At 38.8% G+C, this 15,952-nt stretch overlaps 1 protein-coding gene across 4 annotated transcripts in view; it reads right to left on the reverse strand.

Annotated features, from left to right (window-relative positions):
- dclk1b (doublecortin-like kinase 1b) overlaps positions 1–15,952 on the reverse strand; it is a 28,847-nt gene that overhangs the window by 9,781 nt on the left and 3,114 nt on the right. For 3 of the 4 annotated variants that reach the window (XM_057350796.1, XM_057350793.1, XM_057350795.1), the window contains exons 4-6: positions 7,201–7,300; positions 6,777–6,893; positions 171–265 (exon numbers count right to left, since the gene is read on the reverse strand). In XM_057350796.1, the coding sequence (XP_057206779.1) occupies positions 171–265; positions 6,777–6,893; positions 7,201–7,300 (312 nt within the window). Of the gene's footprint in view, positions 1–170; positions 266–1,142; positions 2,223–6,776; positions 6,894–7,200; positions 7,301–15,952 lie in introns of those variants that run through there. The other variant, XM_057350797.1, reaches the window with a different exon arrangement.

Consider the following 15,952-nt stretch of genomic DNA (forward strand, 5'->3'; position numbering starts at 1 on the left):
TGTCATTTTAAGTTTGTATAGCACCTGAAATAAAAAGACTAATCTTAAAATCGAAAGATGCTTGATGACCATAATTTGTATAAATGTGTCAAATGGTATTCAGGTCATTGGAGGTCATTACAGCAGATAAATTGATGTGAAAGCTGAGTGTTTGGAGTACCGGCTCTTACCCTCCGTCTCCTCAGGCTGGCTGGACTGGTGGCTGATGGACTGGGAGATTTTCCTGACCGTGGAGTCGACAGCTGACTGCCCGCTGTTCCATTAGCTGAAATAAAGAACAATTCATCTCCGGTTACTGTTCACTGGCTTTCATAAAGAAAATCTCTTAAATTAAAGAAAAAAATGACACTTCTAATTATTACATTTCGCATGCAAGTTGATTCATTCTGACCATTAAATATAATAGGAGCAAAACGCAAAGCAAATGATAACTATTATTATAACACTTTTTTAAATAGTTGTGATATTAATAAACATACAGGATGTGTTCAATAACTTCAAATGTTGTTAAATGTTTTAAACAAATAAGCAAAGCTGTATGGCACAAAAACATATTTCTGAGGATGTTTGTCTTGTTTTCTAGTACTAAAAATATTGAAACATTCTTAAATTAAATTGAGATCATTAAATCAAGATACATTAAGATAGCGTACATACTTCAGAAGCACAATCACGCTAAGTTGTGAAAGTAAGAAAAAAGACGTTTTATTCAAAAATGACATTTATTTTATTTAATTATTCAAAAAACTTAAATGAAGTTTATTATTCTTACCCAATTTGGAAATATTTTTTTCTTTTTTATATAAATATTGTATAATTCAAATGGCAATGTGATGATGTGCCTTAATTTGAGATTTTTTTAAGATATTTATTCTGGAAAACAAAATAGTAAGAAACACATTTTTGCCAATCAACACAAAACTGACGATTTCACTACAACCGTCAATATCAGAAATGTCAAATTGTTCCAAATGCAACTTGCAGACTATCAAGCATAACATCAAGGAGAAATGTACATAAGCATAAACATTCAATTACAGTGTCAGTAAAAATGTTCCTCTTCACGAACCTGAACAACACACAACATGCAAAGCGTCTCACCACCTCACATCCAAACGTGTAGCACAAACTCTCTGTCCTACCTGTTCTAGAGCACAGCAGACTGCTGGAGCACATAATCACGGTCAGACAGCGCGAGCATCAATGAGTGGAGGAGAGCCGGACCAGATGGATGGAAATGTGTCTTCAGCAATGCCTTGCGTCATGAAGAGCCACCGAGGGAGGAGTTCACCTCATTAATATGCTGTTTCGTACTCTGTGTGGGTGACTGACTACAAAAAGATCTCCAAATCTCACAGCAGAGATGTTTCTGAATGGCGTAAGTGCACAGATGACGTGGTTTAGGAAGTGCATCTTTGAAGTACCCTGAGCATTGTGCAAATCCACACAAACCTTTGATTACATGCTATGATTCAGAGACTCACTAATAAGATTCCTTTCAAAGTGATTTCATTTGTTCATTGACGGCAGAAGAACATGAACACTAACAAACATTTGTGTTTGCGTGTCACTGCGTTCTGGATGCCATCTGTGGTGCGTTACCACAGCATGACACAATTCAGCATGTGGAGAGAGTGAGAATGCGTCACTGTGTATTTTTGGGTTGGAAAACAGATTTGAAGGGCTATCGGATCAGTCGTCATTTATGTGTGTGTGTGCCGAATGACAAACTATGGTGCGTAAATGTGAGCGGCGTGGAGAAAACACGTCATTTCATCTCAGTGTGAAACTGATAGTAGCTACGTTTACATGGACACTTCGCACTGAATTTGTACAGATTGTGCAATCTGAATGTAGTGTTTACATGAAGGTGATCTGAAACTACTAAGACCCACCACAGCGTCTGCAGGCAAACAATAATTAGAATAAATGTTTAATAACAGCTAATACCGAACTTTAGAAGTGATAATATGCAGATTCATAGCAGCATTAACGGTAAACAGAGACTGGCCCTGTTGAAAAAACCAGCATATGCTGGTTTGGTAGGTTTTGATGCTGGTTTGTGCTGGTTTACGATGGTCATGTGCTGGTCCTTAGCTGGTCATGTGCTGGTTTAAGATGGTCATGTGCTGGTCCTTAGCTGGTCATGTGCTGGTTTAAGATGGTCATGTGCTGGTTTAAGATGGTCATGTGCTGGTCCTTAGCTGGTCATGTGCTGGTTTAAGTGGTCATGTGCTGGTTTAAGATGGTCATGTGCTGGTTTAAGATGGTCATGTGCTGGTTTAAGATGGTCATGTGCTGGTTTAAGATGGTCATGTGCTGGTTTAAGATGGTCATGTGCTGGTTTAAGTGGTCATGTGCTGGTTTAAGATGGTCATGTGCTGGTTTAAGATGGTCATGTGCTGGTTTAAGATGGTCATGTGCTGGTTTAAGATGGTCATGTGCTGGTTTAAGATGGTCATGTGCTGGTTTAAGCTGTCCCAAAGGAATGACATCAATGAAGAATTCCAGTCTGGATTTAGAGCATGTCACAGTACAGAGACTGCTTTGATCAGAGTTACAAATGATCTGCTATTGGCGTCTGACCGAGGTTGTATCTCGTTATTGGTGCTGCTAGACCTTAGTGCTGCATTCGATACCATTGACCACAGCACACTCCTACATAGACTCGAAAATTATGTCGGCATTAAGGGAATAGCTTTGAAATGGTTTAAATCTTATTTATCCGACCGTTTTCAATTTGTAGCAATAAACAATGAGGTGTCACGCAAATCGCAAGTCCAGTACGGTGTACCACAGGGCTCAGTCTTAGGGCCTCTGCTCTTCGCATTATACATGCTACCTCTAGGAGATATAATAAAGCGACACGGAGTTAGCTTTCACTGTTATGCTGATGATACTCAACTTTATATTTCCTCGAAGCCTCATGAAACACAGCAGTTCCATCGAATAATGGAATGCATAGTCGATATAAAAAACTGGATGAGTAACAACTTTTTATTACTGAACTCGGACAAAACGGAAGTGTTACTTATTGGACCGAAAACTGCTATAAGTAACAACCAAGAATACTGTTTAACTATTGACGGATGTTCCATAAAACCCTCGTCGTCAGCAAAGAATCTTGGCGTTCTATTCGATAGTAATCTGTCATTTGAGAGCCACGTCGCCAACACCTGTAAAATTGCGTTTTTCCATCTTAAGAATATATCTAAACTACGTCATATGCTGTCAATCTCAGATGCAGAGAAGTTAATTCATGCATTCATGACATCAAGACTAGATTACTGTAATGCACTGTTAGGTGGTTGCCCTGCAGGCTTATTACAAAAACTCCAATTGGTCCAAAACGCGGCAGCTCGAGTTCTTACACGTACAAAAAAGTATGAACATATTAGCCCGGTTCTGTCAACCTTGCACTGGTTACCTATAAAGCATCGCGTTAACTTTAAAATCTTGCTTATTACCTATAAAGCCTTACATGGTTTAGCTCCTCAGTACTTGAATGAACTCCTTTTGTATTACAGTCCTTCACGTGCATTACGCTCTCAGGCGTCCTGTCAGTTGGTAATACCTAGAATTTCAAAATCAAGTGCAGGTGGTAGATCCTTTTCCTATCTAGCGCCTAAACTTTGGAATAGTCTTCCCTGCACTGTCCGGGAGGCAGACACACTCTGTCAGTTTAAATCTAGACTAAAGACGCATCTTTTTAATCTTGCATACACTACCTTCCATAATATAAATCTTCTGAGGGTTTAGGCTGCATTAGTTAGATCAACCGGAACCAAAAACACAACTGATGTACTTGTTGCATCAAAGAGTACAGAACAGTACTCTACTCTCAGCCAGTCTTGTCTCATTGTTCCAAGGTTACCACAGCGAGCAGGATGCAGTTCATGGCCTGACCTGATGGTAGAGCGGAGAATGGGAAGTGGGGACCTGACAAGAGCTGAGATGATAGAGCTGGATAAAGAAGGACGCGGTCTCTTGACATGTCTTCACCACAAAACTTCAAATGCTATTAGATTATTAATGATAATCTTAAACTATAATTTATTTTATTATTAAGTTTATTTATTTTATTTAGCCTTGTTGTGCAAGTTCTCTGGAGCTTGTGCAGAGGCAGCAGCTTTTGCCAGAGGGGAACTGGAATCCCCTGGTTGGGCCTGGGTTCTCCTGAGGTTTTTTTTCTCGATTAGAGTTTTGGGTTCCTCGCCACCGTTTGCATACTGTTTTTGCACTATCTGCCTGACCGGGGGGGCTGCTTTAGAATCTTAAAGTTTTACTTAATTAATATTGCATATAGGAATTTATTATCTGTTATATTTGACCTGTGCTTCTCTCTCCTTTATCCTAAATGTGTGCTCTCACTGAGCGTGTGTGTGTGTGCGTACTTGTCTGTGTACGTACGTGTGTGTGTGTGTTGTGTGTGTGTGTGTGTGCGTGCGCATCCGTGTGTGTGGTGTCTCTGTGTCTGTGTGTGTTGGTGCGTGTTGTGTGTGTGGAGTGTTTTGTGTGTGGGTGTGTCTGTCTTCTGTGTTTTCAACCTTTTCTTGTTTTTGCAGGTACAACTTTGATTGTTTTGCTTGTAGTCAATGTGTCTCATGTACAGCTGCTTTGTAACAATGAAAATTGTAAAAGCGCTATATAAAAAATAAATAAATAAATAAATAATATGGTCATGTGCTGGTTTAACATTTTAAATTCGTAAAAATATGAATATGTTCCTTTAGAGATGACAAGCATATGGAAATGTGTACAGCTTTGTCAGATTTATGGCTTTTGGTTTCTTTAGCAACAGCTGCTCGTTACGTCTGTAGGACTCAGCGACGTCTTGGCACATGCGCAAAACTTCCTACTTTGGTTTTCAATCTGATCAAGTATTTACATGTCCTATCAAGCGGATTACAAACGGCATAAACCACCCCTTACAATCCGACTGAAATTGCAATCGCAATTTTAATCTGATTGACGTGTTTATATTGAGCATTTTCATTCGGATTGGACTTTTAATCGGATGACATTGGTCCATGTAAACGTAGCTAGTGACTACACTCTTTAAAACAAAGGTGCTTAAAAGGTTCTTCACAGCGATGCCATAGAAGAACCATTTTTGGTTCCACAAAGAACCATTCAGTCAAAGGTTCTTGTCTCTTTCTTACTTTTTTATAATCTGAAGAACCTTTGAAACAGAATGGTTCTTCAGATGTTAAAGATTCTTTATGGAACCAAAAGGTTCATCTGGCATCGAAGAACATTTTGCAGCACCCAAGAGTGTAGAATAAAAGAGCTTCATTTACTAGCCCCAGGAAAAGTAAAAGCCACGTCATTACTTTTAAAATGTACTATTAATCTAGCATAAATTCACATGGTAACTAAGTAAAGCATTTAATTAATTATGAACTATTGCATCTTTATTGCATGAAACCTTCAGCCAGAAAGCAGATTTCTATCTATGAAAAGGCACCAATTTCTATATCTAACTCTCACCACATAGACAAACTAATCCGCTCTCTCCTAAAACAACATTAGCAATAGCATAAACAATTTGTCCCAATCACTCGGTTTATGTCACCCACATTATTTCCTTGCACCCTGTTGAACATTTCGGGAAAGGAGGTTGAAGCTCAGCATCAGCTTATTACCAAACAGCACGCACAGCGAGTACTCTGTCATTTTGTGCCGACCGGCGGTAATACGACATCTGAAGAGCATGCACAATAATTGTTTTGTTTTTGTTGTTGACGAATCTATATACAGCTTACGAAGTGACGAAACCCGGGCCAGGTAAATGGCCGGTGTTTTCTAGGAACATCAACTTTAGGAAATGATGATTCATTAATCCACTACATAGAGACAATAAAGTCTGGATCAAATGGATGTTCAGGACGAATTTCGATGCGATTAGGAGAAAAACACAAGCAGTCTTGTTTGAGGTGAAAAACACAATCTAGAGGACAAATGAGTAACCGCAGCGTTAAAATAGGGAGTCTGGGAACTGCATGTACAAGATGTCACAACAAAACATAACAACCAACGCTGCTAAAATGCGTTCTGCCTACCGCTGAACAAATGTGCCAGAGACAGAGACAGGCGTCCAGAAAGCTGGACAGAATTTCTTTACCCACATGTTGTTCAAAATCTGTAAATGTTTTTCATGTTAGGTCGTCCAAAAACACAATAGAAGATATTTTTAGAAATGTCTCAGTGGTTTTGTGTCCTTGCAGTGGAAGTCAGTGTTGTTTGGTTACCAACATTCTTCCAAATATCTTCATTTGTGTTCTGTGGAAGAAAAGGTTTGAAATGACGTAAGGGGAATAAATGATGGGGGGAACTATCCCTTTAAGGATTTTCTCCAGCAGGGATGAACCTGCAGGTACGGTTCAGCAAGCACATCTTCCAAAAATGGCAACATTGATCTCCCTCATGAGCCACACAATGGAATTATAATCTAATCACTGATGTAGAAGTTCACTTTAAATGTCCACCATACGGTTTTCCATCACCAAAACAACATAAAAAGCACCAGCGTAGAAAATCTGATCTGAATATAAACAGCACACACACACACACACACCCAATGCGACTACTGTACTATGAATTCTGCACTCGAAATGAATCAGTTCACAAGTACCCAGTTTAGATTTCATGAGTCAGTCTGCAACACCCAACAATCTCAGCTAGTTTGATGATACATGCGAAAACATCATTTCAGTTTGCCATTGGAGGACAACTCACAGTATCTCTTTGACTGACACACATGCATTGATGTTTACCTGAGCTGGTGGAACCGGGGGACTTGCTTCTTCTCGAGGGTCCACCGCTGCGAGGAGAGCAGCGACCCTGCATGGAAGACAGGCGGCCGTAAGACTGCGATTTCACCACCCTGCACTCTGAGAAAGAGAAGAAGACAGATCATAATTTTAATCATATTATTTGTCATACATAATGCAGTACAATAACTCTTTTTTAACAAAACTAAAAATAAGAAAATAAACAGAAATCATAGAAAACAAAGCAAGAATGGCAATATTCTTGCTTTATCTGCATCGAGGAGAAGGGCATTATGCTTTGCTTAGACATTTTGCTTATATGTCTTATATTTCATGTAAATGTATTTAAATGTGTCTGTGTGAATATATACAGTATATATATATATATATATATATAATATTGTTCAGCATATGGGCATAATCTTACCACTATCATCTAACAGGAAGTCATCCTGGTAGCGGAACTTCTCTGGCCCGCAGGCAATGAATATATCATCTTCACCAAAAAAGTCCTCAAGGCATGTGACCTATACGAACAGAACCATAATCCATTTCAGTCCAAAGTCATTAGCAGCTACCTTTGTCGAGGCCAGCGATACCCTACAGATACACAATACAAATAATACTATAGCCTATACAATCTGTTAAAAAGCAGAAAGAATATCCACTGTAGTAAACATTAGTTTGTACAAAACCCTTTCACCATCTCAGTGCGTAACTAGAAAAAATCTGAGACAATTTAAAATCAGCGAGCAATTACTGATAAAACATGATGCAACATTTAAATGTCTGAAATAAAACAAAAAGTTAAATGAAATTATAAATAAGTTGTCAAGAATGCTAACGGAATTAACAAGCTTTGTGTGCTATGAAATCCAAAGGTGTAAACAAAATAATGCATTCATTGAATAATGCGTAAATAATGAATTTATTGATAATATCAATCAAATAAATGAATGTCTCTAAGTCATTTTGACATTTTCATGTAAAGGTCACAACAATGATTCACACAGCTGTGTGAATGAAACCAGTGAGGCGAGACAGCTTCAAGCATCATTTACACATACCAATGAGAACCTGTTGCTGTAGCAACAACGATGTCATCATCAAGATCAAAGTAAGATGATTCAACCAGGTGGCAAAAGGTGACCTAATGCAGTACTCCTACACCAAGTGCAAAGACTCAACGATCCAATATTCAGTCATATCACAGCGATAACAATAACACCATGTAGTAACACAGGTATTTCATCTGATATTCTTCAGATTGTTTCTGTCCAACTCAGCAAATGGTCAGAGTTGTGCAGGATTACAGTCTCCAGACACAGATCACACAGCTCGAGTCTGGTGAATTATCGTTTGTTCTTGTGGAGTTAACAATGAAAAAGAATGAAAAGTTTCCTTGAAATACTTGAAAAGAGGTTTCCTGCTAATACTGCATGCATCAGAATGGACTCCCCTGTAAAATCCAGGCTAGATGGTTTGGTTTTGTGCTTAGGGTCTAAATGAAGGCTCCACGCCATTGGATTATATGTTTGTAAAGTGTGGCAGTGATGAACTTCTCATCTGAGCGAGTCGACCAGGAACCATTCACAGTTTGACAGTGATGCTCTGAAGTCAATCTTTTTATCTGAGAGACATGAACTGTTGATATAATACAGTGACAACCCTGAGGCAACTTGGTCCCATTTTCGCTTTAGTCATTTATGACAAATATGACTAATTATATCAAGTCTGTCTTCATTTATAAAGCCACCTAGTGATCAGAATGCAAACTTGCAAAAACAGAATTGGTCATGAACGCTAGGCTGCGCTTTTTCTTGAGAGAACACAAAGTCTATGACGTTTACCAAAATCTGTCAGAAAAGTCACTTACTGCCGAAGTTAAAAACAGTCTAAATATTTATCTGGGATGAAAACCAGAGAAAACGAAGTTCATTTGAAATATATATGTGAGGAGCTATTTCACCTGATCGCCACAAGGTGGCAGCAGACATTCATTATGCACGAAGCAGTACTACAGCATCATCCCCTAACAGAATACGTTGGATGGATGGTATACTGAAACTGATAATGTGCTGGCAGGCTGGAATTGTCTTTTGTCCTGTGTTTGTGTATGTCTGTCATGTCTGCTCATTTTACTTACGGAAAAAAATCTATAAGATTTGCAGATGAAAGTACAAACATTTTCTTTAGACTGTAAAAATCTGTTTTAAAGGCAACATTCAAAACCCAACAGTCACACATTCTCAACGTCAATTTCCTGCTGTTAAAGTTTCGCATGCAAACATCATATTTATATGCCATCAGATTACAGTGACCGTACATAAATGAACATTATATAACCAGATTTAAATAAGATGAAGATCCTAAAATACTTGAAAAGCTACCACAACATTTTGCTTTGATTGAAAAGTCTAGATGCTCTGGCTTTTAATCAGTTTGCTGGCAAGAACCTCGTGTACCAAGCAGGATCTCTGAAACATGGGCAAGCCTTATGGTTTTAATCCATATTTGCCATCTGAAGTATGGACAAAAACCTGTTCCATCTATAGTGCAAATAAGATACAAGAGAAAAGATGCCAAGATACTGTGTGTACTCCATTTTATTAGATAAGAAATGGCACAATGATTTTACAAGGTAAAAAACATGTGAGCTATGACCAACTCATGAATTTTTCCCAATTCAGGAAAACGAAGTGCCTACAGTACACTTATGTAACTGTACACAGATATGAAACTTTTTGAAGTCAATTGATTGTCTTGAACGAGTTGAGGATGGAATGTTTAATTTGACCGCCGTATGCATCATGCATGAGGCTCTGTCATGAATAAATCAGGCCGGTACAGAGATCTGACCTTCACAGAAGTGTCCTAATAGCAGTGATGAAGATCAGTTAATGAGCACCTCCTGCAGGTTTATGTCCTGTCTGACAGGAAGCTTTTACTGGGGCTTCTCCCAAACACACCAGGGCTGTGGCTCTTCTGCGAAGCCATTACTGGCACTTATCTGCACAGCAGTATTGCAAAAGATGTTAGACGACACTACACACAGGCTGTCGTATATGACTAACCCACGCTTTACTAAATCACGAAGCTCAATGTGTCATTCAATATCATAACAACCTGTATGCCGTGTGTCAGTATCACAAATCCTGTCTTCATTCTTTATATTTCATGAGGCTATTTGTCTCTTGAATAAATCAGAGAGTTAAAGATGTACATACACCACGGGTCCTCTTTCATGGAAGTCGCCATGTTGTTTCTACAGTAGCCCTAAAGGGACAAACTGCTCTACAGAGCGCGCTTCGTAAATACGTTATCTCCTTCGGCAAAGAAGCAAACACATTACGACATCTTAGTCCTGTGTCAGCCACCGTAGTGCTTTGAAAGGGAGCGGTGGCGTGAGCGTTGATTGCAATTCGCAATCTCACCACTAGATGCCACAAAATCCCATACACTGGACCTTTAATGACAGCACATTATTTTTTATTATGTTTCCAACATACTGAGAAACAAACAAGGCCTTCATGCAAAAAGTGTATTTGAGGGTCTGCTGCTGTGCTGCCCCAAATGTGTATTACACTGAGACCTATGCGGTCACAATTTCAGAGCTCCTGTGTGCCGGTTGTCTGCTGTTTCTTGGGAAAACACATGAGCATATTTGCTAGAAAGAAATAGTTCTGTCGGGGTTCTGAGGTCGTTTGGGGGTGGCCCAGTGGTGGGTGATTTGTTGAAAGCCTAGAGAAATTCAGGCCAGTTTGATGCATAACCGAACTAGCTGCGGAATCGAACATTAGTTGTCAGCATTGTAAAACTACGTGTATTTTTGTTACTGATCTGTCTCACGGAAAAATACAATCATCAGTTCTGTGTCGAAAAAGGTTTGGCTCATCTTAAACCAATTAAAGCATTATTCATGCACAATGCCCCAATGAAAGTGAGGGTTTGTGGTTTGTAGTCTGTGTATGCCAAAATATGTCATGTTTCAACAACAGAACATCTTAACAAATTGTGACTGTTGAGTGTGTTCATAAGGGTGTGTGGCCAGACCTTAACAACATACAGTAACTACTAACCCCAAAACAACATCAAAACCTCACACTTCACACGTCATCACAGCATCGCCCTCGGCGGTTAGCCACCCCAATGCACATTATATTGCGGTCTCCCCTCGCCTGCTACTATAATTCAACCCACCCCTGCCGAGACACAGACGGAGAGGCAATCACAGTTCAAGCTCAGCTAGAAGACAATAGCAGACCAATACATCAACATTCTAATTATTTCTTAAAGCAAAATGTAAATATTCCTAAACTAAACCAGATCCACATATTTACTAGCATAGGTAAGAACAAAGAGTAAAATGCTGGTGACAGGACAGCATTGATTTCCTTTAGTAACAGCAGAGCATTGATGTGGACAGACCCTGCTGTGAACATCCAGAGGTCTCTCGTCTGGGAAACTCATTCAGTCTGAGCTCACCGATGCCGTCCAGGGACACAGGTTAATACACGCTGAATCTGTGACATATGGACAGATGACGCTTGGAAGTATTAGCAAGGGTGGTTCATTGAATTCTTCATGTAATTATGCATTTACATTTTAAAATAAATGAGATCTCTTTAATAGACTACACAAATACTGGGATAAATATAGTATAAGTATTGGCCAAATGATCATGTGACAGGTGAATTACAAATTTACATTAAACCGCCTTTCAGGTGAAATTTCACGGAAAAGTCTTTGATGAAATCCTTTGCTTAAAACAGAGATTTAGACAAAACAATACCTACACTTCTTTCAATAGGATGATATGATGTAATATAATATAATATAGACCACTGCATGCAAGACGTCAAATATTCTGGCCGAGAAGAACTTCCTGTTTAGTGATTTAACTTTACACAAATGTTTGCACAAAATACCACGAAGAGAACATTTAGAAGTGAATCGAAATGATATCTTAGTAATATATGTGAAATATACAGAAACAGGAAGTACTTGTGGACTAGTGTTGATTACATCTTCTAAAATGCTGTATAATATAATATAACATAATATACAGTATGTACAGTATTGTTTTGTTGCTTTACTGTTTAACACTGTTAACTGATAATGTAAAGCATTTTGTGAAAGTTATACATATATAATTATATATATATATATATATATACACTCACCTAAAGGATTATTAGGAACACCATACTAATACGGTGTTTGACCCCCTTTCGCCTTCAGAACTGCCTTAATTCTACGTGGCATTGATTCAACAAGGTGCTGAAAGCATTCTTTAGAAATGTTGGCCCATATTGATAGGATAGCATCTTGCAGTTGATGGAGATTTGTGGGATGCACATCCAGGGCACGAAGCTCCCGTTCCACCACATCCCAAAGATGTTCTATCGGGTTGAGATCTGGTGACTGTGGGGGCCATTCTAGTACAGTGAACTCATTGTCATGTTCAAGAAACCAATTTGAAATGATTCGAGCTTTGTGACATGGTGCATTATCCTGCTGGAAGTAGCCATTAGAGGATGGGTACATGGTGGTCATAAAGGGATGGACATGGTCAGAAACAATGCTCAGGTAGGCCGTGGCATTTAAACGATGCCCAATTGGCACTAAGGGGCCTAAAGTGTGCCAAGAAAACATCCCCCACACCATTACACCACCACCACCAGCCTGCACAGTGGTAACAAGGCATGATGGATCCATGTTCTCATTCTGTTTACGCCAAATTCTGACTCTACCATTTGAATGTCTCAACAGAAATCGAGACTCATCAGACCAGGCAACATTTTTCCAGTCTTCAACTGTCCAATTTTGGTGAGCTCGTGCAAATTGTAGCCTCTTTTTCCTATTTGTAGTGGAGATGAGTGGTACCCGGTGGGGTCTTCTGCTGTTGTAGCCCATCTGCCTCAAGGTTGTGCGTGTTGTGGCTTCACAAATGCTTTGCTGCATACCTCGGTTGTAACGAGTGGTTATTTCAGTCAAAGTTGCTCTTCTATCAGCTTGAATCAGTCGGCCCATTCTCCTCTGACCTCTAGCATCAACAAGGCATTTTCGCCCACAGGACTGCCGCATACTGGATGTTTTTCCCTTTTCACACCATTCTTTGTAAACCCTAGAAATGGTTGTGCGTGAAAATCCCAGTAACTGAGCAGATTGTGAAATACTCAGACCGGCCCGTCTGGCACCAACAACCATGCCACGCTCAAAATTGCTTAAATCACCTTTCTTTCCCATTCTGACATTCAGTTTGGAGTTCAGGAGATTGTCTTGACCAGGACCACACCCCTAAATGCATTGAAGCAACTGCCATGTGATTGGTTGATTAGATAATTGCATTAATGAGAAATTGAACAGGTGTTCCTAATAATCCTTTAGGTGAGTGTATATATATATATATATATATATATGATTCTTTTTATAATTATAAATAAATTAAACATAGTGAAATTAATGTCTGAAATGAAACTTTGATGCTCATTATCTCAGAATAAGATTTTGAGACTTCAGCCTGGTTTTCACAGACTGGGTCATATGAATAGAATAGAATAGGAGCAGAGCGTGAAACAGAATAGAATAGAATAACAATGAATTAGAATTAAATTACAATGTCAAAAGTACAAAACAAAACTAAAAAACTAATCTGCTGACAAAAAACCCCCACAGATACTGTGCAATAACACAATACTGAATGATCATACAGAGCATACAGATCAGGAAAGTGACATAATAGGGCAATTATTGTTTGGATAGATTAGATAAATATATGAAATACAAATATATTGCACAAGATTTCAGTTCTATATAGCGGACATGTCCTGTCTGTGTTTGATAAAAACAAATGTCTATTTGAAATGCAAGACTCTTCATGTACCACAATGACCTTTCAGTAAATGAAACTGTCCATAGAGCAGTGTTATGTAAGTCCAGCAGAGGCACATAATAAGTAATGACTAGCTCCGTAAAAACGCACAGGTCAGCACATTGCGGTGACGTGCGGCCCCATTACACACACCCACATGCATTTATTGTGGAATGAGTTTTTACTGCCAGGACAAGCTGCACATTTACATGGATTACAGACCTGATCTGCTCCATGTTCTGACAAAGTTTAAACCAAGAGGTCAAGCTTTAGCTGCTGACGTTTGACAGTTAGAATTTAAAGAGATTTAAAGGACACTGAATGCTGCCATATATCTCATAAAAAAGCACTTTGGACAAAAAAACAATCCTAAGGTTCAAAACTATAAGTTTGAGAGTTTAAAAAAAGATTTAATATACACGGTCATACAATTAAATGTTGCTTTATGACATGGTAAAATATTAAAACGTATAATAGAATGTTGCCACATCCTGGATTTAAGGTTCCTAAAATATATATCCATTGATCTTTCATTCATATCTGTAGAGGTTTGTTTCATCATCACCGCCCTTCCTTGTATTTCCTCTTCAGATCTGTCTCTCAGTATATTCATGTTGCATTACACACACCCAATAATGCCCTATTATAATATTCTCAAGGAGACTGACACTAATATTCCTAATAAAGGCAACAATTTCTGTGTGCACTACCGTATGCACAACGAAGATAGAAACGAAACACAAGCAGAAGATAAATCATTATAAACCATCTCCATACATGATGGAGGGAAAAAACGATTTCTACTAGGTCATTAGAAGGCAATAATAAGATGAACCATTTATATGAACCGAAATACATTGAAAGGGAAACAAACGATGGGCCACACCTTCAACTTTGAGCAGAAAAGCAAAGCAAAGACCTGGGGTCCAGACCTAGCATGAAGAGTCAGAGCATCCGAGGATGACTCCATCATACTGAAGCGTTACAGGTTTGTCAGACGTCTCCATCTGGAGCACTCAAACCGGAAGCGTACAGCGGTCTGACTCATCAAAACATGATAAATGTTCTTCAACCGTTAATCAACATCAAAACTGTATTACCTTTCAAAGCCTGTCTCGCTAGCTCTGAAGGATTTTCTGCTTAGAGAAGTCATGAATAAGGGATGGGACGTAATGGCCGAGGCCAAGATTTGTGTTAGCTATTGTTTATGAAAGTTCAAGTTAAAGCAAAATGTTTCTCTTAGATGGACATAGTACTAAAGTGTTTTCACTTTCACTACCTCAGTCGCACATTCTTCAAGAAACATCTGCGTGAGAAGCATCGGGAAACATCTTGACCGGCTAGAATCCAACTATCATATATCCTTCAAAACCATTTCTGTAATACATCACTTCTATTGCTTTGTATATACAGTAAATACCTTGATTAAGTATACATTTATGTAATGCAGTGTGTGTAATATAAAAGTACTCTGATTTTTTGTAAATGTAGTAGTTTTCCTGTGGCTCAGTGGTTCGAGCATGGCACTAGCGACGCCAAGGTCGTGGGTTCCATCCCAGGGGATTGCACATGCTTAGAAACAAAATGTTTAGTATAAGGAAAAGTAAGTCGCTTTGGATAAAAGCGTCTGCCAAATGCGTAAATGTAGTAGCAGCGCAATGCGTGGGTCCAGACACACCACAGGATTCTGAGGGGTGCTGTAGATGTTTTTATAACGCAGCATAAACAGCCATGTGTGATGCCCCATGCGAGTGGCACGTTTCATTGCGATCCCGAACATCCATCACCCCAACCCAGGCCTGCAACAAAACCGTTACTGCACCCCTCCTGCCGCAGAGGCTGTTCCTAGGCAACCACATTGCCATAGAAACCGGCAGAGATTTGAAAAAAGATATCAAGGAGAAGGGAAAGGGCCCGTGCACAATTGGTATGTGAGAGAATGGGTGAAGGTAATTGCAAGGACTTACAGAGTGCACTGTTAAATAAATATATTTAAATATAAATTCATATTATTTTGTTTTTAATGGCCAATGCTGATATTTAAAGAGCGTGTGGTCAATTAAAGATATGGCAATATTGATGATAACATTTATTATTAAATTCATAATAAAATATTAAAAAAAAATATGGATATTGTATTAATAATACATTTTATTGGCAACAAAAACATTTTTGTATTGTCCCTTATTATACACCCTGAACAAAGTGTTCATTACACAATGACAAGGATTGTGCTCTTATCTCAAAAGCATCAAGTATCAGCCTGACTAATTCCTTTAACATTGTTTTATGTGAATATACAAAA

Source organism: Triplophysa rosa, linkage group LG14, assembly GCF_024868665.1.
Source record: "Triplophysa rosa linkage group LG14, Trosa_1v2, whole genome shotgun sequence".
Classification (NCBI taxonomy): Eukaryota; Metazoa; Chordata; class Actinopteri; order Cypriniformes; family Nemacheilidae; genus Triplophysa; species Triplophysa rosa.